The sequence below is a fragment of the Balaenoptera borealis genome (genome assembly GCF_965194805.1).
Source record: "Balaenoptera borealis genome assembly, chromosome: 14".
NCBI classification, from domain to species: domain Eukaryota; kingdom Metazoa; phylum Chordata; class Mammalia; order Artiodactyla; family Balaenopteridae; genus Balaenoptera; species Balaenoptera borealis.
Window position 1 is genome coordinate 34,169,076 of NC_138875.1, and position 26,309 is coordinate 34,195,384.

Sequence of the window (26,309 nt, forward strand, 5' to 3'; positions counted from 1 at the left end):
ACATTCTCTGAAACTCTGCCTAAATTTAACCTTCTTAATCTTTTCTGTCATTTGATATTAAATATTTATTCAGCACCAAAAGAATGAGATATTATTTATCTTCCAAAACAAAATCACATGACTTTGCAACACATTAATTTGCGAAGATTATTACTGTGTTGCTCTTCTAGTTTGTGTTTGTTCTTTTTCCCTAAAGTTCCATGAGGCAAAAAAGCTAGATGGATTAGTAGGACTTCTAGTCTTACAAGACCAAAAATTACTTTGCTTTAATCAGAAAGGATATATTACATTAACAGGTCTAGGGGAGCTATTTTTAAAAGCTCTTGAAAACTAAGTTTTCATTACAAAAATATTTATTGTAGAAAGACAATGTATGCTTACACGTAAAAATATTTTAGGCTCAATATGAAAAGCTGCTGCCATATTATCTTTTGGTCAATTATTCAGATAGCTACATTTTTATAACCTGCTTTATGTACTTAAAGCCTAAGAGAAATATGAACCACAAAAAATTAAAAAAACAAAAAACAGTATTTGTAAGAAAAAATTACTATCTTATTTGAAATACATACAATTCTCAACGTATAAATGAATAGGCCATAACGTGTAAAACTTTAAGTGTTATAGATTAGGCCAAAAAATTAAAAAATAAAAAATGTAGAGGGAGAGGAGAAGGAAGAAGAGAGAAAGGGAACAAGGGAGGGAGAGACAAACAAACAACCAAAACTAAGACAATCCAGATTCATATAACTGCTCATCTGATGTGAAGAGATGAAGAAAAAAATGGACTTTCAAACTTGAAGACTAAAATGTTTTACTATTTCAACATGAAATTCCTTCAGAGCTCTCATAATATGTACGTGGCTCTGGAACAAAATTCTTACTTCTTAGCTTATTAACAATGTGTACATTTGAAAATAAATATATACAGTATTTCAGAACAAACCCTTTGGGACCATATTTAAGCAACAACAACCAAGGAAACAGAATTCAGGCATTTAGGATGCCTGTAACATTTAGGATATATGGTATCTTGAAGACTAAATATTTTCTTCCTTTCTCGTTAGCCTGAAGTCTTCATTATACACATGTTGTTTCTAAAGTAGTTTTCTTACAGAGACAAGCATCTTGATGGGCCAAACCAATTTCATTTTCTCCAGTACTACAAAAATTAAAAAAAAAGAAACAGAAAATAATTAGCTTCACTGTTCACAAAGAAAGAGAAACAAGTTTATAGTTCTAAAAACTGCTTAGAAAGAGACATATAATTCTTTAATAGAAAAAAAAAAAAAACCAAAACACCCGCAGGTAACTCCAGTCCTTAATTTTTTTAAAAAAAGTCTTCTATTTAAAAAAAAAGGTGAAATTATTACTTTACTACATGCCATGAAGAGGATTTCAATTAACTACAATGTACAGGATTCCTAAGACTTAGCTTAAGAATCAGTTTATATGAGCAAATATTTGGGGGAGGGAATGTTTGCTAACTGTAAGCTCAAGATGATCTCATTATTACATGGCAGACAAATCTAGCACTAGGAAGGCAAAAATTCCACTGAATTCTGCAGTGATAGATGATTACTATTTTGAGTAGTGGGCTTAGTTCTTGGTGTGACATTTTTAGAGACTGTGAAAACGTATAATTTATTCCACAGAGTGCAGCCAATGCACAATACAGAGTACAGAAATGGTCTGGAAAAAAAAATCAAAGGAAGCAGTCCTGAAAGAATAAGAAAGGCCCAGTCAAGAGTTGTTTTGGGGCCAATACATTAATAGTGCTCAATATTAAAATATCAAGTTAAAATAAAAGATATCAACATTTTTAGCACCTATTTTGTGCTAGGCACCCTCACAGTTATCTCAAAGTAATGTGCAACAGTTAGAGGTTGTTGTCTTTAACATGTACAATCACCCACTCTCTCAGTAAGAACAACTCTGGGCATTTTGTTTGGGTGAGTCATCCACACCTCATGTGCCCTCTGATTCAGTCAAATATATGCTGGCTTATCTTGGAGGAATTAAGAATGCTTTTTATGTGTCACAAAACTTTGTTTCTATGAACTTCACCTCATTATTACTCTGAAAGAAAACGGGAAGGAAAAAGAACCGTGCTGACAAATGGGTTTGTGTATGTATGTGCACATGAGTGTATATGCGTACAAATATGAAACATGCTGACTTTAATCTATAAAATTTAAAGTGGCAATTCTAGAAAGAATATGGTAAGACTTATTTTTAATGCTAATAAAAGGAATGTAATTTATAATTTAAGAAGCTATTTAAGTATTTTCTTAAAGGTAGTATCAGAGAAAATAAACGTCTCAAATGGTCCTTGGCACTTACATAAAATCACATACATTTATTTGGTGCCTACTATGTACCAGGAACAGTTCAGCTTCTGTGGGAGACCCCAAGTTACTTTAAGACAAAATGCTTATATAAAGAAACAGTTATTTACCCTTACCCCCAACCCCTCCCTTGCACACACCTGAAAGTTAGACAAATGGGTGGGGAACTCATTCCAGGCAAAGAAAAAGGTGTACTACTTGGGGAAGTAGATATTGGGTATAGGAAGTGTCACAGGGTAGCTCATCAGGGCTACAAAGAAGGTTCTTTTAGAAGGCTGGTAGAAGATGAAAGTTGAAAATGCAGATTAAAGGCAAACTGTGAAAGTTCCTCACTGACATGCTAGGAAGTCTAAATACCCTGGAAACAATGAAAAACCACACCTATGTATCCACACCTGTGTATATGTATGTTTGTAAGCGAGAAAAATGCTGCTACTAAACAGATGGTCTCTAACAGATTTCATAAATATTTCAAAGTGTCTGTACCTATGGGGGAAAATATTAGTAACACTATGTAGTAGAGCCAGTTCCAAAATATTCCACTCCCTTCACATTTGAAGAATTTACATAAAAGTTCGATATAACAGAGGGGAGGGAAAACAATAGTTAGTATTACAAATAAACTTACTAAAGCTGATAATGAACCAAACAGGCAAATCTTAACATGGAGTGCATTCAAGTGTCTGAAAACTTTCCTTAGAAAAGATAAGGAAATTAAATTTGTACTGATGAAAAATAAACTGTAGGGAATTTTAGCTGAAAGTTATGGAGCATTCTGCTGAGTGCTGCTATTATGATAACTAATCTTAAAACCTTAAAACATTTGTAATGTAGCAAGTGCCTATATTACAGTATATAACATCATAGGTTTTAACGTAGTTGTGCAGCAGTACTGACTGCAGTGCAACAAGAGAGCACATGTGAGTTGATAAAATTCAAGACTGGGTTTTGGCCAACGTACAAGATAAGTGATATCCCATATTTATCATATTTATCAGGGATTAACTGTTCCCAATAACTCCTTTTTATGTCATACACTATTGGCTGTCTGCAGGGCTGGTTTTTGTTTTTTTGTTTTTTTTTCTTTTGATGCTCAGATGAAAGATTAAAGAGAGAAAATTAAAAGATCATTTTTTAAATTTACAAGTCTATTTTTAAAACTCACCACTCACCACATAATCTATTCATATCTAATAAATTAAGACATAGATGTAAACTGAGAAAAACATTATTTAGAAACTACTGTCTATTTCTACAATCCAGGGTTTGAGTTTGAATCTGGACTTTTTCACCTATTAACCTTGAGACCTTGGGCAAGTTATTTAACCTATCTAAGCCTCAGCTTTCTCATCTGTAAACAAGCCTAGTGATACACTTACTCCACAGGTGTGAGGATTAAAGGAAGTATTGAAGAGAAAAAAGTTTACATAATTCCTGGCACATTTAAATGTTCAGTAGGCTGTTATTATTGCTACTATTATGGTTTCTTTGTTGTTGTTCTTCTTATTCCTTATAGGATAACTCAAATATATTGGGGCTAGATGTGGGACACAAAATGATACAAAATAGTTTGTATGATATACTGGTGTTATTTATTTAAGCCACGTGTATGGGAATCATCTGACTGTTTAGAAAAATATTTACTAAATTAAAAAACACTTTGTTTTAGAACGGAAGAATTTCTATTTGGTCACAGAATTCAATACTTTATGTTTTGATCAATGAAATATTTTACATTGCTGTTCTTTATTCCTAATGGTAAAATAAGGTCCAAATAATGTAAAATCAGAAATGATGCTCTAGTCTCTTCTCCTTAGGGCATCTTTTGCATCCATGCCTTCTTAAAGTAGATGAGAGTAGAACAGTTACAGTGGAAACATCCTACACTGGGTTTAAGAACTAAGATCAGTACATAAAGGTAAAACGGAATATAAATAAACAAAATTACTCAAGAAAAGCCCTTCAGAAGGCAACATACCAGAGTCATTTCTCAAAGAGTCCAAAATAGGAAGCTTTCCCCTCAGCACTGATGCAAAAAACCTATTTCTTTGTTTGAACAACAGATGGGGCAGATGGCTTGTACTGAGAGGCCATGTTGTACAAAAATAATGAGAACCCTCAATATTGGAATGACATTCAGCATTGTAAGAAGTTATGTTATGGGAGGAACGTGGGATCTGAAAACACTTCGGAGGGAGTCCCTGACACATTTACTAGACACATGGGAAATGTCAGGCGTAAGGAACACACTGTTTTCCTCCTTTCACTGTTATTTTTTTTAACCCCCTCAAGTGTAAGAGTGTGTGTCTATAGCTGGCTTCTCTTAAGTTAAAGGTGCACAGATGGAACTGCACATTCATGTGACCCTCCACCCGGACCTGTGCTCTTCCTCCTTGAACATCCAGGGCTAAGGAAGGGTCCTTGCCAGATGGATGGCAGTGATCTTTGTTCTTAGTATCCTGAGCTGGGACTTAGGTAAAATTTCTGAATGCAATCTGTTCTTACTTTTTAACATTTAGTGTGCAAAAAAATATATTTCTAACCCTAATCTATAAAGATTCATTTAATTAGATTTAATATGTATTAAGATTAATGAAAATCACATCCCCTTTCTCCAGACTTCTACCATCAATCAGTGAAGACAGACAGGAAAAAGCAGAAACTGGAAAGAAATGGGCTGCAATGCGAGAGATTTCCATTGAAAGGCATAGTTTTAGAGCAGGAAGTGATCCAAACTAAGTGACCTCCACCTTTCTGCTGGGAAGAAGAGTTCTGATGATGCAATTTCAAAGACAATGACCCAAATAAAAGTGTTTTTCATTGGAAAATTTCTCCCAGTAATAGGTGGGTGTTGCTAGGCAACAAATATTGCAACGTTTAATCACTACCCTTCCTAGCAAATGGCGTGATGGAATAAAATAAGCCTTTTCAGCATTTCAACATAATAGTTGTATCTGGCAATTTTTTAGTCATTTTTAAGAATACTTCTTTTATGTAGAAAGAACTTTTGTTAACATGTATCTGTCTACCTCCATTTTTAAAAAACTGGGTTCTATAATCCATAGTGATTAACAGGAATGCACTAAAATTAGCATAAATCAATTAGCAAAATGCATCCTTATAATAAATGCTATGAGTGACAAAAAACAGATGTTGATCATCAAGATTTGAGTGTGCATGTGATTTATTAGTATCAATATTTACAAAATGTATATTTAGGAATGTGAATTTCAAAGGGAAAATAAACTTCCTCAGAGATTAGTTAAGAAACAAGTATGCATCTATAATTTTATAATTTGAAAAGACTTATGTGAAATTAAGACCTCATTTAGTATCTCTGGTACCCTTCAATGCCTAAGCGAGTTCCAATTAAATTTAATATTCTTATGTTACTCTTAGTTGATATTGTTTTAGTTGCACAATAGTATGAGCACAGATGACATATTTAAAGAAACCTAAAAGCATGAGTATTTCAGGTTAACTTCTTGGGATAAAGAATATGGGAGTCTTGTTAATCGCTATGTTGTACACCTGAAACTTATATAACATTGTAAATCAACTATACCTCAGTAGAAAATAAAAAAGAATATGGGATTCTGATAAAAAAGACCCGAGTTCGGTAAGCTACAAAGTAATCTAGATTATCATTGGTTGGATATGGGGGGGTCAAAAGATCTGGGTTCAAGCCTTGATTCTGTCCCTTGTTAGAAACATGAAGTTGGCTAAGTCATTATATCTCTCTGGGCCTTTTTCCCTTACAGCTCTAAAATATTCTGCTGTGCTATATGCTGATCCAGATCTGCCATTAGCTAGCTCAGTGGCTCTGACAAGTCACTTACTTACCATCTGAGTCACAGTTTACTCTCTCGAGAAGTGATTATGATTAATGACATGTGAAGCAAACCTTGAGTTGGCACTTATAATAAAATATGACTCAGATTGGTGTTCAGAGAGAAGAAACATGTTTTGTTCAGAGAAAGAAAGAGTATCAGGTAACATTTACAGGAAGAAAAATCCCTTATGCTCATTAGATATTTCTTAAGTGTTTAAAGGCACTGTGTTTCTGGGTCACTGATACACATCCCATCCTTTAAGAAGTTTGCATTTTAGGAGTTATAAGGTAAGTATCCAAATATCTATAATAGAAAACAAAATATAAGTGCAACACATAATAAAAGTACAAATTAATATTCAGAGGAAGATGAATCAGAGTGGCATTAAGAATAGATCTTGGAAGGACAGATTGGATTTTAGCAAGCAGGAGTAATCACCTGTAAAGGTGATTCATTATTAAGAAGACGGATATTCTGGGCTGAAGAAATAGAACAGCAAAGTAGCCAGAGAAATGGAAGAGAATAAAAATATTGAGAGAAAGAGAGTATTAGGGGAATAGCTTAGAAAGAAGTTTAGAACACAACAGTCTGGAAGGCCTTGAGTTCCTAGAGATGGGATGTCACTTTTAGGCACTAGGGAAACACTTTTCACATTTAAATTTAAAAAAAAAAACCAAAAAAAAAAACCCAGTGTAAAACAGTATTTTGTGAAGATATACCTAATTGAAATATTTAGCAGAATAAAGAATGCTGAGAGAAAAAAAATACTAAAACAGAGAGAACAGTTATGAAGGATTTTAGTTACCCAAGTGAAAAAAAAAGTGAAAAACAACTGGGTTAAAATGTCCATAATGGGAAAATGACAGAAAACGATGATTAAAAAAATGCTTAAAGAAACTCACAAGGCTTGGTGACATTCTGTATACTGAGTGAGGGAGAAGTTAAAACAGACAAGCTTTGGGCTCGGGTTATTTGTAAAATTATTATTAACTGAATGTGTAAAGTCAGGAAGGAGTTTACAAGGAGAGGCGTGAGAGGATGTGGCAGAGGAAAGCGGCCTAATTTTTCTGTTTGCTGATCACTTCCAGCATCAACCTCATTATGAAGTTCAAAACTAAAACAGTTTTTAAATCTGAGGTTTATCATCAAAAAGTCTTCCCTCAAACATTTATAGGAAAGAGTCTGCTAACCAAAAGTCTACAGATAGACCTGTATGTGCTACGCATTGCTTTTCTCAGTTTCTAAGCTCCTTTCCTAGCACTTCACCGTTTACCAAAACCCAACAAGTGTCCAAGTCTCACTTGTCAAGGCCTCTGCTAGACCCAAGATTATTCTCAAGAAGGGTTTATAGTCACCACTGACTACAAAGGACAGATAAACCTATGCTGACACTCCACAATTTAGTTACTAAGAACATTTCAGTGGGATGTTTTAGTGCATGTTACTAGTGCATCAAACACGTTCACATCGGAAGGTTGGTGAGATGTCAAGAAGGCTTGACAAAAAAAACAGAAAAGATGTCATTGGCAGGGAAAGGTATGGTTCTGTGAGGATTCTAGGGTAGTACACGGAGAAGCTGAGATGAACACGCTGCCCTCAGAGAACTTACCTGGGCGAACTTGTGAATCTGCTCTACCACCGCGGCAAACAGAGCATGGACACTTTCATCAATCAGACTCTGCATGTAGTGCACTGCCTCTTCATCAGACAGGTCTAGACGAAATTTATCCTGAACCTACAAGGTCACAGTCTATTAGCTTTTGAATAAAGAAAAACACACGTTTCGAAAAGACAAGAACAAACAGATATAGATATTATTACAATGAACTATTTCTATGCCAAAGAAATGATTCATAAGGATAAGGAGTAAGCAGGGTAAGGAGTTCTGAATACTATTCTCTTGAATGTGGAACTTTACTTTTTGCTATATGCTCTTTATATCACCCTATCTTTGTTGGTTGTGAATATTTCTGCAGAAAAAAATTAACAAAGTGAATAGAAAATATAATTCTGTTAGACCCTGCAAATTTAAAAACAGACAAAAATTGTTCTTTTAACTCAAAGGTGTGCTTTAGTATTTGCATTTCAAAGCTAGAATTATAAGATTTAAATTGTGACATAATAATTATTAACAATCTCTTTCACTTTATGAAATGGATATAGCAAGGTAAGCAAGCTTATATTACTATTCTCCCTCACCTTCTCTGCCTATACAAGAACAGGAACTATGTCAACTGCTGGCAAAATAAACTAAACTAGATCTTCTAAAATGTCCCCTTTCCTATAGGAGTTCCCTGTACTTCTGCAAAGAACTACTTCAACTGGCATATTGAGTTGATTCTCAATAGCAATAAGTACTAGAAAACTTAGTAGAGATATATATCAGAATAGTTCCCTAAAACACAAAAGCCAGTGTTACTGAATGACTACTTTGTGCTAAACACTGTGCAAAGTACTTTACATGCAGTATCTCACTCAACTCTCAGATGGCTCTGAGGTAGATAATATTTCCATCTATAAGATGCAGAAACCGAGACACAGAATTTATGAAGCCAATCCAGGGACCTTTAACTGATGATAAGTGGCTTGCACTTCCGGACAACTGCACGCTACTGCACTAACCATTGTACTAACTCCTTTCTCCTCTTATAAATGACCCATGTATATTTCCGAAAAGGCAGGCTAGGAGAAAATGGGATTTCCAAGTGGATAAAAAGTGGTCCACATTTAATATTTCCTTTTAAGTATAGAGTTTAACTACTATAAAACCAGGAAGAAGAAAGGGCAGACAGTATGACAACCCATGGCCCTGCTCAGTGCTCTTTTCCCTTCACTGCACTGGAAGTATACCAGTTGATCTGACAGCCCTGCAGCCTCAGGATAGAGGAGGTAAAAGAGAGGTTAATATAATAAGTGAAGGACAATTTGGCGGAGGAAGATCTAAAAGTATACCTTCAATCAACTCTCTCTCCCATTTCTGGATCCCAGTTAAAGAGTTTAATCCATTATATTCCTTGATTTCTACTTAGAGAGGTCATGTCTGACAATTTTGGTACTATTTTTTAAGAACGTCAAAAAACTGTAGGGCAGGAGAATCAAAATAAAACTTTAACCCAATTTATCAAAACTTGCATACTTACATAAGTACTTAAATTACAAACAGAAGATATGTATTTAGCATATAAAGAAAATGTTATTTGCCAAGTATGAAGACATTCTCTTTTATAACAAAGAAGGTTAACAGCATATAAATGGTTGATTTGTTTTCATATATACTGACTTATGTTAGGCTACTTGTTATTGTCCCCTAAGTCACCTCTGTGATTTTCACCTTTCCAGAATTTCTCCCGACTTCTTGGCTATCCCTACCAGCTTCAAACCCTCTCCTTCCACACCTCATTAGTAAGACTGCACTCAAAACAATCTGGAGAGTGCCTTTAAGCAAAAGGATACAAACTTGTAAATCTCAGCCTCTGCACTGTCTTTCAAAGGTAGATAAGATACCCTTTGTTTAAAATATTGTGAGAATTTCCAAAATGTGATGCAGAGACACAAAGTGAGCAAATGTTGAGGGAAAAATGGCACCAACAGACTTGCTCAACACTGGGTTGCTATAACCTTCAAAATTTGTAAGAAACGCAATTATCTGTGAAGCACCGTAAAGCGAGTAGACAGTTTAAAAAAAAATAAAAAGAAATTGATATATATGTACTAAAATATGTTAAGAAAAAAGGAAAATATTGTTGAACTTTGTTATGATTAAATAATTTGAATAATCTGTACTTCTCTGAAGACTTCAGCCTCAAATGTGCTACTCTGTTTCTTTAGCTGGCTTTCATTCATGAGGTCAATGCAAAAAAATTTCTAGGTAGTAAGACTTCAAGGTAATGCCAGCAAATGTTATTTCACAAAGTATAAAAACCTATTTCTACTTCTTAAAAAAGCCAACCAATACGAAACATAAATTTTAGTCTATTGCAGCATCACTTTCCAATATTATTATGACTTTAAAGTCAAGTTTATGTTGCAACTGGTTACTTCACATTCCTGATAAAACAGTAGAAAGCAAATAAATCTTTATGGCATACCTTTTTGGGGAAAAATACGGTAAAATACTTTTTGTTCAAGGTTCACTTAATTGAAACTAGAATAAACAGCTAGGGAATAAATAGTGTAAAGAAAAATGACTAAGGCACATGCTTTTCTTCCCCATAAAATGAATTGCTTCATGTGTTAAAAGATGATGCCATAAAGACAGCTGGTAACAAATTAAACACTAAAATCATGATTCTCTAAAAGAGAAGCAAAAGTTGAAACAAAAGATCTAATAAGGACAAGAACTATATAACTTAACTGGCAGAAGAAACTGGGAGACTCTGTTTGACAAATACTGTTAGAACTTTCATAAATGACTTCTGAACACAAGTGAAGTCAGGCAAGAGTGAACATATGACAGAGATAAATGGGTTTAAAATAAACAGCAAAAACAGATCTTGAAAACAGCAATGCAAAAAAAAAAAAAAAAGCAACAACATTTGAAATCTGGTGCAGTCATCAACTTTAGCTAAGAAAACTTTCATCAACCAATTATGTTTCTTGATGGATGAGCTTAAATTGACAAAAAATAACCCAGGCCAAAACCTAGTGTGATAAGTAGTCCATTGCCTAGTTTGGGGGTGGAGGGTGCTGAAACAGTGCTTCCTGGATAATAATAAATGAAATCCTAATAAGAATATAATTTCCTTAAATGGTTAAGCAATAAAATATTTACATTAAAATCCCTCTCATGGCTTGCCAAAGACTCATAAAATTAGGTAAAACAGATTAGCTTCATTCATGTTTGCAATGATGTAAATATTTTTGTATCCCCCAAATCCATGTTGAAATACTAATGCCCAATGTGATAGTATTAGGAGGTGGACCTTTTGGGAGGTGTTTAGGTCATGAGGGTGGAACCCTCATGAATGGGACTAGTGCTCTTATAAAAGAGATCCCACAGAGCTTCCTAGTGCCTTCCACCCTATGAAGATACAACAAGTTTTCGACCCAAAAAGGGCCTTAAGTTGACCATTCTGGCACCCTGATCTAGTACTTCTAGCCTCCAGAAGCATGAGAAATAAATTTGTTATTTACAAGCCACGCAGTCTCTTGTATTTTGTTATATATAGCAGCCCCAACGGACCAAGACAATGTTTAAACCACAGAGGTATCTTTCTAATAATGCTCAGAGTCAATTACATCAGAACTTAGGGCTTTTGGTGCCAATTATTAATTTCAACCACCAGGGCAATTCGATCTATGAGACTGTTATAATTTTAGTAATTTTATACTTCTGTAAGTTAAAAAACTACACTAACTTTGAAGTTCAGTATTAATAACCACACTGATATTTAAGATCATTTTATGTTATCTTTGGATAAATAAAGTATACTACATACATCCCTCTCAATGAATCAGAGAGTCAGAAATTAATTTGAATAAAATCTTCTGTTACCCTTCCTCCCATCTCCTGCTGCAACTCAGGGTAAGATAGTTCTGAATAACTGCTCATCTACGTGATGGCTTTCCTTCATTCTTCTCTTTGCAGGTTAAGTTAAGGCAGGTCTCTATTCTCCTGACACAGTAAGAAACCCCTGTAAGCAAGGGTATGAATGGGAAGGATAAAGAATGGCTGTTTGCTTCTGCTTCTACATACTATTACAATATTTTGTTTCTGATTCTTAGCAGGCTTAGTCTGGGAGTACCAGGAATCAGGTATCCCAGTAGAAATATTAAAGAGAAGCTAAACTTTCAGGACAAAGAGCAAGGGCTGTGATAGTAAGCTTCTTCTCTTGGTGTAGTGACCTATTCATGTGACTGTGGGTACAAACAGGCAAGGGGATAAAACGTGTTGCAGAGGACTTGAGAGGCTGTCATATTCTGGAATGCGAAATAAAAATATACACAAGGTCTCTTTCTTAATTCATGTTACTTAAGAGTCTAGGGGTTGGGACAAGGGGAAATGGGTTGTTAAAACCCTAATATTTTTACATATGAAAAGTAGACTATGATATCTGAGGATGTATAAAAATTACCTTTTTCACAGTCTTATCTGGTTCAAGAGCAATATCTGGAATGTTTGCATCCACCATCAAGGAAAACAAATTCAAAATAAGATTAGAATACCTAAAGAAGAGTGGGAAAGAAAAATAAATAGCAATGTGTTAGAATTTTGCCATTCTTTCTCATATTAAGAGCACTCCTAGAAGGAGTGCTTTATAATGATTACTATTACTCCTATGGAAAATAGAATGTGAGCTTATTCACCAGCTGTCTCAATGAAAAGCAAGCCTTGAAAACATATCTTATTCTAGGGTCTTGATATAATGACATTTCTAGGTCCCCCACTAGGGAACACATTTTTGGAGTAACCATCTAATAATGACAGTTCTTCCACTCTTTAGTAAGTATATTCTTTTTAGAAGGGATCTAAGGGGAATCTGCTTTATACCATTAATTAGCATTACTAAGCAATGAAGATCTGTCTTTGCTCAATGCTGACAAGAATCTGCTACCTTAAGACTACCTCAGTATGTCATGGATAAATGAGTCAAAGGGAAATAGTGTGATTTCATTCATCATTCATAAATATCCTCTAGGGGCACTAATCCCACCATCTTTGAAAATATAGTGACTGGTCTGGATATAAGCAACCCTAAACAGAGGAGAAAATAGCTCGTACTCTTCTACACTAAAAATGTGCAAGATATCTAAATAATTTCACCTTTGGAGTATGCTGGCCCCTGTAGGAACTAAAGGTTTATCCTCATCAATCATCAAACTTTTCATCTTCCTCCAAACAAGAAGAAAGAATGTTACTATTCCAAATCTCATTTCCAGAAGTACAGCCATGTGGGGAAAGGTATAATTAAGTGTACACTGGGTACAACCCACCTCCTGCTCCAGAACACTCTCCCCTTGGACAGTTATGCCCTGAGGGGCCCTGCAGCACTGTAGTGATAAAAGGAGGTCCAGGTTTGACTTTGGGGATGGATGTAAGTGAAGAAAGCTTTGGTTTTAGGCAATGAAGGTTTTTAGCTGGTCTCGGTAGAAGTGTCAACACAAGTGCCTTGCATTGTCTTCTCTAGGGGATGGAAGTCAGGACTTTAGGTTATGCAGAACCTTTATTCCAGCCATCTACTTATCCATAGTATAAAAAAGTACATAAAAACTAATACTTGAACTGTAATGATAATAGAACTTGTAGACAAAAATGACTATCCATGTGAACCTCAAATTACCTATTTCATCATTTTTGAATTTTATATTACCCATGAAAATCAGGCACTATAATGAAAAAATTCTACCTTGATATAATCTTCTAATCAAATTAGGCCCTAACTCAATTATACTCTTTTAAAAAAAGTACGATAATAGCTAAACAACTTGAACTTATAGTTTTAAAAGTTACTGATTTCCTTGTGGGAACTGATAAAAAGCATGTCACAGATTATTCCGTTTCTACTCACATAATAATTTTATTCATTCAACCAACACATATTTATTGAGTACTCACTCTAAACACTGTTCTAGGCACTATGGGTATAGTGGTGAACTGAACAAACAAGGTCTCTACACACTCATGAAGCCTACATTCTGGAGGAGGGTGGGGACTCACACAATAAACTGACGAAAGATTTTTAAAAATACAGAAAAAACAGCAAAATGGGTCAAAGATTGATGGAGTGGGGAGAAAAGTCATCTTAGGGAGGTATGATTTTATTCTAACTCTACTGAAATAAGTGAGTTTAAAGAGTAGAGTGACATACTCAGATATGCATTTTGTAAAAGCCCACACTGGTTATCTTGTGGGGAATAAGAATGGAGGAAGGGAAACTATTTTACAGATGTCCAGGTGGAAAAGAAATAATATGGACATTATCAGGCTATATTTTGGAGATGGACTGGATATCACTTGCTTCAAGATGGCTTCAATGAAGTGGAGAACAGAGGACCTGAATGTCACCAAGGATTTAGCCTACATGGGGAACTATGGTTATTTATCAAAATTAAAAAAAAAAAATGAATGAAAGAAGAACAGGATTTGGGGCAGGGAATCAAGAGTTCCATTTTAGACACATATTGAGTTTGAGATCCTTACTACATTCTTAGTAGAGATGTCAAGTAGGCAGTTAGACATATTTCAGAGGAGATAATAGGGCTGGTGGTAATAGTTTGGAATCATCAGCATTTGGATCCTATTTAAAGTCACAAGTCTAGATGTAAATGCTTAAGGAGAGAGTTTAGGGGAAAAAGATCCAGAACTCTTTATAGTGATATGGAACTTCTAGATAGTTTAATATATAGAGGTCAGGAAGAAGAGGGAAGGTATCAGCAAAGAAGCAGGAGTGACCAGTAAGACAAAAAGAAAATAGAGGAGTAGGTTACACCAAATAAAAGAAATGTTTTTAGGAACAAAGACATGGTCAACTGTGTCAAAGCTTCTAGGAAGCAAAAGTGGCCACGGGATTTGGTATAGGTAATTGTTTATTTTGATAAAATTAGTTTCAATAGCAGAGAAGGACTGGAAGACTTACTGGAGAAGGCTGAAGGAAGAAAGGAGGCTAGTAAGTGAAAAGTGGGGGATCAAGATTTTGGAGGGGTAAATTTACTATTGATGAGAGGGAGTGGCCAAGGTTGGCTTTACATGAGGAGGACACGACCCTGAGGGGTCCAGTCATGGCTGGACCATTCATGCAGATGCTGAAGCCACAGCAGCAGGCCTGAAGAAGAAGACAAAGTTTTCAATGAATGAGAATGACAGGGAAATAGGCAGTTGATGGTCAGCAGTAGGTAATTCATCTGATTTCACGGTGTGTGTCTACGCTTTCCTTCTTTAAGAAGGCAAGGAAAGAAATGGTTCGAAAGTGGCATTAGGAAGCATAAAGGGCACCAGGCCCTTCTCTAAGCTCTGTGGTATGTAGGAAATGGAAATAGAGAAAAGGGTCCACTGAGAAGGCTTGTAAGGACTGGTGTCAGTAGGATACAACCAACTGCTACACATTATGTTACGAAAAAATGATATTCTTTCAATGAACCCTTAATTATTCATACTCTGTTTTGTTGACTATATAGGGTTTCTCCCAACCTTGCCATAAGGGAATCTCAGGAATCTACCACAGGGTAACACAGGGAGAGGAATACAAGGTTCAGTTTTGAAAGGGATATTTCAGAGTATATCCCATACCTGGCTGCCCATTAAACTCGCTTGGGAAGCTTCTTTGAAAATACCAATGCCTGGGCCAAATCTCAGACCAATTAAATCTGATGGGGCTCAGAACTGTTTTGGTCCCCCCCTAGCCCACAAAGAACCCCAGGTGATTCTTATGGTCAGCCAGGATCTATGTTAAAATGTCTGCCTTTATGGAAGCATGTGTGTTCCTTTTGTAAAAGGCAAATATTAATGTTTTCTCCATTATCTGCTGGTATACATATAACCACCCATGCTTCTGTTATTATGGCAAAGGGAAACAATGTAAATAAATATAAAATGGAATATTCTATAAGCTTAAACATCCAATTACTTTGTGGATAATCTGTCACTACCTTAACTGTATTAATCTTTTACATCTGTTGCCATTAACCTGCATTTTCCATTTAAGACAGAACCAGTTACACAAAACAGAAATTATATATTAGTCATTCAAATGCTATCCAGAAAAACAGAAAGGTTACCAGAAATCTTTAAAGCCATTATCAAAAGAAAATATAAGGTTAAGGTTAAAAAAATCATAGAGTGGGAAAAGTGGGCAAAACCAAGTCTAGACAAAGATGTAAGGATGGATGTGATATAAATTAGATTTTTAAAAAGGAGTAGGTTAAGTACAGAGTTCAAGGAAAATGTACTCTTTCTCATACCCATGTTTATGCCAACCACCATGCTACTCGCTGGTTATACAAAGATGGTCTAAATTTTTCAGTAAAAACCTTCAATACTAAGAATAAAAAGCATGAACTACAACAAGTGAGGTTCTTAACAGCATTTCAGATGTCTGTTTCCCCTACAATCTATCCATTTTGCATGCAACAAATATCAGAGTAGAATCCTATAAAAATATTTATTTAACAAGTGTACTACTTCTAGAAGGGAAAACAATGAGATTAACGATGAAAAGTAGTGTGATCAATAGATTCACTGCTGTTTGGTGACTAGGCAAACATCCTCTAAGACAATGTAAGAACTCTGCTTGTTACAGCAAAATGCATTCCAAATTTCAATATTTTTACTGAAAAGTTTAGGCCCTCTTTGTGTCATCAGTGTCTATCATGGTGTTTGGCATAAACATGGATTAAGAGAAGTTATGTTTTCCTTGAACACTTAATATTTAAAATGTTTTAGCATTACTAAAGAGTTGCCATAAGAGTATTCAAAAAATAAATTTTCCAATTTATTATTGGTATAACAATGTATTTTGTTATATGAAAATCACACCATATAGTGTGTTCTGGCATCTGTACAACTAACATTCATAACTTAATTCAAAAGGGACTGCTCTGTTTGTGGTCCACAGTTTATTCAATGATTTCTTGTTGATCAGCAATCAACAAAAACCATGAAAAGAACACAGTTGGTCACACCTAAAAACTCTAATAATAAGTGTGTCAAATATCCTTAACTCCAAACAAATTTTTGGCTATCTGGTTAATTCTTATGTCCTAAGAGAAATTTTTACTAACTGAACCATATTCTAAAATACAACATTAAAAAATAAATGTTTATCAAAATATTAGGGTCTAGCTAATCTTAACAGTGAAATTTTTGAAAAAAAAAAATAAAACAGTTTTCATGAAGACTTAACATAAAGTGAGGTAGATTAATCTCTTTATGATTTTTCTTAGTAGTGAGTAAAGTTAACTTTTGGCTCTATACTAATAATCTGCCTCTATTTTCTCATTTTGCTGAATTGCTACTAATCCATTATCAATGATAGTTTATAAGACACATTGTTTTCTTTCTGCTTTCAAAAAGATAGGGTACCTAGGACATTTCTCTAGTTATAATTGCATATCATCTTGTCTGCCTCCTCACTGAGATCACCATAGTTTCATCTAGCTTTCTGTAGGCTCTGATTATTTTAAATTAAAAATCCTAGGTATTAAAGTGGAACTTTCATCTCTGAAAGTGCTTCTGCACCACCAGGCACCCGTCTTCTCATTATTCCTTTAGCATTTCTGGAGAGTAAAACTGAGCCACTCTACCACTCAAAGGATAATAATGCAGCTGTTTGTAAAATGTACGTTAAAGTTTGTGACATGCGGTCGAGACTGAGTTCACTGTGAAGGCCTACTGAGCCACTGCAAAGATGAAAACTCACTAATATAGGACAGCCATTCACCTGGGACCAGTAATATCAATATCACCTGGGAACATGGCCTCACTCCAGATGTGATGCAGAACTGTTCATACAAATACTGAAGGTTCTTATTCAACATACATATACTGTCTATAAACTGAGGTTACAAAGACAGAAAAGACAGGGCCCACATGCATAGGCAACTCACTTCTACTGGTTACATATTCACCTGGAAGAGCATACAGGTGTCTCCTGAGCTGGGATTTTTCTGGTGGACTAAGAATATTCATTTTGCATAGCTAAGTTGAAAGTGGAGTTAGAATAAAATGATCCATCATTTTTGACTAATCATTAGAGCCATGTCCTGAATTTAACAAACATGACTTTTAATTTATCTTTTTCCTGATGATACATGATGTCCAGACCTAAGTAAATGTGGATGAAGGAAGCAGAGATACAGTGGCTTTAGAGAAAAAGGGATAGAGAAAAAAATCAACACTTTTTTTAAGCAGAATGACTGATGAGGTGCTGAAGAGAGACAAAATCATATGTAACGTTTTTTCTTCAATTGTTTCAGTATGCTCCAAACTAAGGCTGATAAAGGTGCTAAAAACTAAAAATTATTTGACTAATCACTCCAAGTGAGCTAAATGCTTCATTCTTGTGTAACGCCAGCTTCCCACTTGGTGGGATTTAGCAGTCAAATAATTAGTGAGAAAGCAAGAAACTGTCTTTTTCCTTTGATATCAAACTGTTTATCAAAATAGTCATCAAATGTACATTAACAAATACTGCTGCCTGTGTCATTCTAAAAAGAGTGATGCTAAAGAATGTAAACATTTGAACAAATATTTTTCTTGCTCTGTGAAATGAATTTACCAAAATTCTCTATGTCAAGCATATCAACTTACCTTCGAAGGTGGAGAAAAGCTGTGTAACACTGTTTTCGGAACTCTTGGTACTGTTCACTCTGTGTGCCCCCCATTCCTTCCACCATTTCTTTATTCAGCTTCATTGGAGGAGGAAGAGGCTTTGGATCCCGACCCAAAATATATCCAAAGTCTATGTGGAAGAGTTTGCCTGGATGTTGATAAGAAACTCATTTGTTTCCAGAAATTTATATTAAGGAACTGGGAAATAGATGTCATACAATTGGTAAAGCAGTGTCTCTTCATAAAGAATATTAGTTCATAATGAAGTCTATTAAATTGTTTAATCCTGTATCCCCAGGCTTGGGAGTGGCCTTCAGAGCATATTTTATTTCCCTTCAGCTCGCATTCATTCTGATGAAACTATACTTAAAATCATCCCACAGTAATATTTTAAAATTTAAATCCTACTTTTAGATCTCCAGAACCAAAGATGGCTAAAGCCTGGACAACTTTTAAAGGTATTTGTAGAAATTAGTATCTTGTAGCAAATTTCTTATGCTAAAGGAAGATCATTTCTTTAAGTATTCCTGAGACAAATCCTTCCTTTAACTTATCACTATTTTCCCCACCTTCAAAAACATCCCCCAAATTTCAAATTATATTGTTAGCTTCATTTGAATCATTTCCAACTAATCTGTGTTACTCATTAGCTGCAGACTAGGAAACCAAGCACAGTATTCACCTCTGTCAAGGGCGGAATACAGCTATAGTGCCCATGAAGACAAACCCTTGAGCAGTCATCTAAACTCATAGGTCACATATATAAGAATGTGACTGATCATTCACTTTAGAGAATGATTCACCACTGAATTCATAAAGCATCTTTTGATTTACAAGTAGGTATAAAGTAGGCATACATTATAACACTAAAAGTAACCCCCTGGATTCTACAATCTAAGTACCACCAAGGCAAGGACTTATGCATTTTGTATATTGCTGTTTCCCCAGCCTCAGAATAGTTTCCAGCACATACTAAGCACTCATAGTTGAATGAAGAAATGGACTCCCTCTTGCGAGAACACCAGAATCAAAACTAGCTACTGGACAATCATCGACAGGAAGACACTGGAACTCACCAAAAAAGATACCCCATATCCAAAGACAAAGGAGAAGCCACAGTGAGATGGTAGGAGGGGTGCAATCAAAGTAAAATCAAATCCCATAACTGGTGGGTGGGTGACTCACAGACTGGAGAACACTAATACCACAGAAGTCCACCCACTGGAGTGAAGGTTCTGAGCCCCACGTCAGGCTTCCCAACCTGGGGGTCCGGCAACGGGAGGAGGAATTCCTAGAGAATCAGACTTTGAAGTCTAGTGGGATTTGATTGCAGGACGTCGACAGGACTGGGGGAAACAGAGACCCCACTCTTGGAGGGCACACACAAAGTAGTGGGCGGATCAGGACCCAGGGGAAGGAGCAGTGACCCTGCGGAGACTGAACCAGACCTACCTGCTAGTGTTGGAGGGTCTCCTGCAGAGGTGGGAGGTGGCTGTGGCTCACCGTGGGGACAAGGACACTGGCAGCAGAAGTTCTGGGAGGTACTCCTTGGTGTGAGCCCTCCCAGAGTCCGCCATTAGCCCCACAAAAGAGCCCAGGTAGGCTCCAGTGTTGGGTTGCCTCAGACCAAACAACCAACAGGGAAGAAACCCAGCCCCACCCATCAACAGTCAAGCGGATTAAAGTTTTACTGAGCTCTGCCCACCAGAGCAACAGTCAGCTCTACCAACCACCAGCCCCTCCCATCAGGAAACTTGCACAAGCCTCTTAGGTAGCCTCATCCACCAGAGGGCAGACAGCAGAAGCAAGAAAAACTACAATCCTGTAGCCGGTGGAACAAAAACCACATTCACAGTAAGACAGACAAGATGAAAAGGTAGAGAGCTATGTACCAGATGAAGGAACAAGATAAAACCCAAGAAAACCAACTAACTGAAGTGGAGATATGCAGCCTTCCAGAAAAAGAATTCAGAATAACGATAGTGAAGATGATCCAGGACCTCGGAAAAAGAATGGAGGCAAAGATCGAGAAAATGCAACAAGTGTTTAACAAAGACCTAGAAGAATTAAAGAACAAACAAACAGAGATGAACAATACAATAACTGAAATGAAAAATACACTAGAAGGAATCAATAGCAGAATAACTAAGGCAGAAGAACGGATAAGTGACCTGGAAGACAGAATGGTGGAATTCACTGTTGTGGAACAGAATAAAGAAAAAAGAATGAAAGGAAATGAAAACAGCCTAAGAGACCACTGGGACAACATTAAATGCAACAACATTCACATTATAAGGGTCCTAGAAGGAGAAGAGAGAGAGAAAGGACCAGAGAAAATATTTGAAGAGATTATAGTCGAAAACTTCCCTAACATGAGAAGGGAAATAGCCACCCAAGTCCAGGAAGCGCAGAGAGTCCCATGCAGGATAAACCCAAGGAGAAACACACCGACACACATAGTAATCAAATTGGCAAAAATTAAAGACAAAGAAAAATTATTGAAAGCAGCAAGGGAAAAATGTCAAATAATATACAAGGGAACTCCCATAAGGTTAACAGCTGATTTCTCAGCAGAAACTCTACAAGCCAGAAGGGAGTGGCGTGATATACTTAAAGTGATGAAAGGGAAGAACCTACAACCAAGATTACTCTACCAGCAAGGATCTCCTTCAGATTCGATGGAGAAATCAAAAGCTTTACAGACAAGCAAAAGCCAAGAGAATTCAGCACCACCAAACCAGCTCTACAGCAAATGCTAAAGGAACTTCTCTAAGTGGGAAACACAAGAGAAGAAAAGGACCTACAAAAACAAACCCAAAACAATTAGAAAATGGTCATAGGAACATACATATCGATAATTACCTTAAACGTGAATGGATGAAATGCTCCAACCAAAAGACACAGGCTTGCTGAATGGATACAAAAACAAGACCCATCTATGTGCTGTCTACAACAGACCCACTTCAGACCTAGGGACACATACAGACTGAAAGTGAGGGTATGGAAAAAGATATTCCATGCAAATGGAAATCAAAAGAAAGCTGGAATAGCAATACTCATATCAGATAAAATACACTTTAAAATAAAGAATGTTACAAGAGACAAGGAAGGGCACTACATAATGATCAAGGGATCAATCCAAGAAGAAGATATAACAATTATAAATATATATGAACCCAACATAGGAGCACCTCAATACATAAGGCAACTGCTAACAGCTGTAAAAGAGGAAATCGACAGTAGCACAATAATAGTGGGGGACTTTAACACCTCACTCACACCAATGGACAGATCACCCAAAACGAAAATAAATAAGGAAACAGAAGCTTTAAATGACACCATACACCAGATAGATTTAATTGATATTTATAGGGCATTCCATCCAAAAACAGCAGATAACACTTTCTTCTCAAGTGTGCACGGAACATTCTCCAGGATAGATCACAACTTGGGTCACAAATCAAGCCTTGGGAAATGTAAGAAATTGAAATCATATCAAGCATCTTTTGTGACCACAACACTATGAGATTAGAAATGAATTACAGGGAAAAAAACATAAAAAAAACAAACACATAGAGGCTAAACAATACGTTACTAAATAACCAAGAGATCATTGAAGAAATCAAAGAGGAAATCAAAAAATACCTGGAGACAAATAACAATGAAAACACGACGATCCAAGACCTATGGGATGCAGCAAAAGCAGTTCTGAGGGAAGTTTATAGCTATACAAACCTACCTCAAGAAACAAGAAAAATCTCAAATAAACAATCTAACCTTACACCTAAAGGAACCAGAGAAAGAAGAACAAACAAAATCCAAAGTTAGCAGAAGGAAAGAAATAATAAAGATCACAGCAGAAACAAATTAAATAGAAACACATAGAAAAGAACATAGAAATAGAAAAGAACACAATAGCAAAGATCAATTAAACTAAAAGCTGGTTCTTTGAGAAGGTAAACAAAATTGATAAACCATTAGCCAGACTCATCAAGAAAAAGAGGGAGAGGACTCAAATCAGTAAAATTAGAAATGAAAAAGGAGAAGTTACAACAGACACCGCAGAAATACAAAGCATCCTAAGAGACTACTACAAGCAACTCTATGCCAATAAAATGGACAACCTGGAAGAAATGGACAAATTCTTAGAAAGGTACACCCTTCCAAGACTGAACCAGGAAGAAACAGAAAATATGAAGAGACCAATCAGAAGTAATGAAATTGAAACTGTGAATAAAAATGTTCCAACAAACAAAAGTCCAGGACCAGATGGCTTCACAGGTGAATTCTATCAAACATTTAGAGAAGAGCTAATACCCATCCTTCTCAAACTCTTCCAAAAAACTGCAGAGGAAGGAACACTCCCAAACTCATTCTATGAGGCCACCATCACCCTGATACCAAAACCAGACAAAGATACTAATAAAAAAGAAAATTACAGACCAATATCACTGATGAATATAGATGCAAAAATACTCAACAAAATACTAGCAAACAGAATCCAACAACACATTAAAAAGATCATACACCATGATCAAGTGGGATTTATCCAGGGATGCAAGGATTCTTCAATATATGTAAATCAAACAATGTGATATACCATATCCACAAATTGAAGAATAAAGACCATATGATCATTTCAATAGATGCAGAAAAAGCTTTGGACAAAATTCAACACCCATTTCTGATAAAAACTCTCCAGAAAGTGGGCATAGAGGGAACCTACCTCAACATAATAAAGGCCATATACGACAAACCCACAGCAAACATCATTCTCAATGGTGAAAAAGTGAAACCATTTCCTCTAAGATCAGGAACCAGACAAGGATGTCCACTCTCACCACTATTATTCAACATAGTTTTGCAAGTCCTAGCCATGGCAATCAGCGAAGAAAAAGAAATAAAAGGAATCCAAATTGGAAAAGAAGAAGTAAAACTGTCACTGTTTGCAGATGACATGATACTATACATAGAGAACCCTAAAAATGCCACCAGAAAACTACTACAGCTAATCAATGAATTTGGTAAAGTTGCAGGATACAAGATTAATGAACAGAAATCTCTTGCATTCCTATACAGTCATGATGAAAAATCTTAAAGAGAAATTATGGAAACACTCCCATTTACCATTGCAACAAAGAGAATAAAATACCTAGGTATAAACCTACCTAGGGAGATAAAAGACCTGTATGCAGATAACTATAAGACACTGATGAAAGAAATTAAAGATGATACCAACAGATGGAGAGATATACCATGTTCTTGGATTGGAAGAATCAATATTGTGAAAATGACTATACTACCCAAAGCAATCTACAGATTCAGTGCAATCCCTATCAAATTGCCAATGGCATTTTGTACGGAACTAGAACAAATCATCTTAAAATTTGTATGGAGACACAAAAGACCCCGAATAGCCAAAGCAGTCTTGTGGGAAAAAAACGGAGCCGGATGAATCAGATTCTCTGACTTCAGACTATAGTACAAAGCTACAGTAATCAAGACAATATGGTACTGGTACAAAAACAGAAAGATAGATCAATGGAACAAGATAGAAAGCCCAGAGATGAACCCACGTACCTATGGCCAACTAATCTATGACAAAGGAGGCAAGGATATATAATGGAGAAAAGACAGCCTCTTCAATAAGTGGTGCTGGGAAAACTGGACATCTACATGTAAAAGAATGAAATTAGAGGGGCTTCCCTGGTGGCGAAGTGCTTGAGAATCTGCCTGCCAATGCAGGGGACATGGGTTCGAGCCCTGGTCTGGGAAGATCCCACATGCCGCGGAGCAACTAAGCCTGTGTGCCACAACTACTGAGCCTGCACTCTAGAGCCTGTGAGCCGCAACTACTGAAGCCCATGCACCTAGAGCCCGTGCTCCTCAACGAGAAGCCACTGCAATGAGAAGCCCACGCATCGAAACGAAGAGTAGCCCCTTCTCACCGCAACTAGAGAAAGCCTGCTCGCAGCAACGAAGACCCAACACAGCCAAAAATAAATAAATAAAATAAATAAATTAAAAAATACAAAAGAACGAAATTAGAACACTCCCTAACACCATACACAAAAATAAACTCAAAATGGATTAGAGACCTAAATGTAAGGCCAGACACTATAAAACTCTTAGAGGAAAACATAGGAAGAACACTCTTTGACATAAATCACAGCAAGATCTTTTTTGATCCACCTCCTAGAGTGATGGAAATAAAAACAAAACTAAACAAATGGGACCTAATGAAACTTCAAAGCTTTTGCACAGCAAAGGAAACCATAAACAAGACGAAAAGACATCCCTCAGAATGGGAGAAAATATTTGCACATGAATCAACGGACAAAGGATTAATCTCCAAAATATATAAACAGCTCATGCAGCTCAATATTAGAAAAACAAACACCCCAATCCAAAAATGGGCAGAAGACCTAAATAGACCTTTCTCCAAAGAAGACATACATATGGCCAAGAAGCATATGAAAAGCTACTCAACATCACTAATTATTAGAGAAATGCAAATCAAAACTACAATGAGGTATCATCTCACACCAGTTAGAATGGGCATCATCAGAAAATCTACAAACAGCAAATGCTGGAGAGGGTGTGGAGAAAAGGGAACCCCCTTGCATTGTTGGTGGGAATGTAAATTGATACAGCCACTATGGAGAACAGTATGGAGGTTCCTTAAAAAACTAAAAATAGAATTACCATATGATCCAGCAATCCCACTACTGGGCATATACCCAGAGAAAACCATAATTCAAAAAGACATATGCACCCCAATGTTCATTGTAGCACTATTTACAATAGCCAGGTCATGGAAGCAACCTAAATGCCCATCGACAGACGAATGGATAAAGAAGCTGTTGTACATATATACAATGGAATATTAATCAGCCATAAAAAGGAACGAAATCGAGTCATTTGTTGAGACGTGGATGGATCTAGAGACTGTCATACAGAGTGAAGTAAGTCAGAAAGAGAAAAACAAATATCGTATATTAACGCATATATGTGGAACCTAGAAAAATGGTACAGATGAACCGGTTTGCAGGGCAGAAATTGAGACACAGATGTAGAGAACAAACGTATGGACACCAAGGGGGGAAAGCGGCGGGGTGGTGGGGGTGGTGGTGTGATGAATTGGGCGATTGAGATTGACATGTAGACACTGATGTGTACAAAATTGATGACTAATAAGAACCTGCTGTATAAAAAAATAAATAAAATAAAATTTGAAAATTAAAAAAAAAAGCTTTTGCTTATACACACAAGTTATTTTTTTCCTTAGAATTTGAATCTCTAAAACATTATGGTGATGATTATTATATAACAACCCCAAATAGTTAAAAGCCTTCCTAAAGTGGCTTATCATAATTCTTTCACATATTTTAGTGAGGGAATTTATTTAAAAAATATCTTAATAATAAAATCAAGTATTCAGTTGTTATAAATGAGATCAAGATAGGTTGATAAGTTACAACAAATATATTTTTTCTGTGTAATGCATTTGCATTTATAGATATGAATTAAAATAGCCATTACCTTATTAGAACTTAAGAGAGAAATATGAAATGAGGTTTATTTTCTTAACGTTCAGAATTTATTTTCTTATTATAACTATAGGAGCATTATTTCAACATTATCCCAAACGAATTGTTCAGTACTTTCACTGATGTAGTAGCTATGTGCTTGAAATATTTTGCAAAAATTCTTGTTAACAACTCTCTTACTTTTGCTCCTTTTACTTATTTTCATCCAATAAAGCCATGTGAACCAATTAAAAAAAAAAAAGAAATGAATTCATTTAAAAAGCCAACTCAAAATTTCCCTAGTGCAACCTGTCCACTCTCATTTATCTCGTAA

At 36.0% G+C, this 26,309-nt stretch overlaps 1 protein-coding gene across 8 annotated transcripts in view; it reads right to left on the reverse strand.

Annotated features, from left to right (window-relative positions):
- Nucleotides 1-797: 797 nt before the first annotated feature.
- PIK3C3 (phosphatidylinositol 3-kinase catalytic subunit type 3) overlaps nucleotides 798-26,309 on the reverse strand; it is a 164,386-nt gene continuing 138,874 nt past the window's right edge. For 4 of the 8 annotated variants that reach the window (XM_082354205.1, XM_082354206.1, XM_082354207.1 and 1 more), the window contains exons 22-25: nucleotides 18,426-18,594; nucleotides 12,256-12,346; nucleotides 7,791-7,916; nucleotides 798-1,162 (exon numbers count right to left, since the gene is read on the reverse strand). In XM_082354205.1, coding sequence (XP_082210331.1) covers nucleotides 1,148-1,162; nucleotides 7,791-7,916; nucleotides 12,256-12,346; nucleotides 18,426-18,594 — 401 coding nt within the window. In that variant the 3' untranslated portion in view covers nucleotides 798-1,147. The other 4 variants (XR_014234175.1, XM_082354209.1, XM_082354211.1 and 1 more) reach the window with 4 other exon arrangements.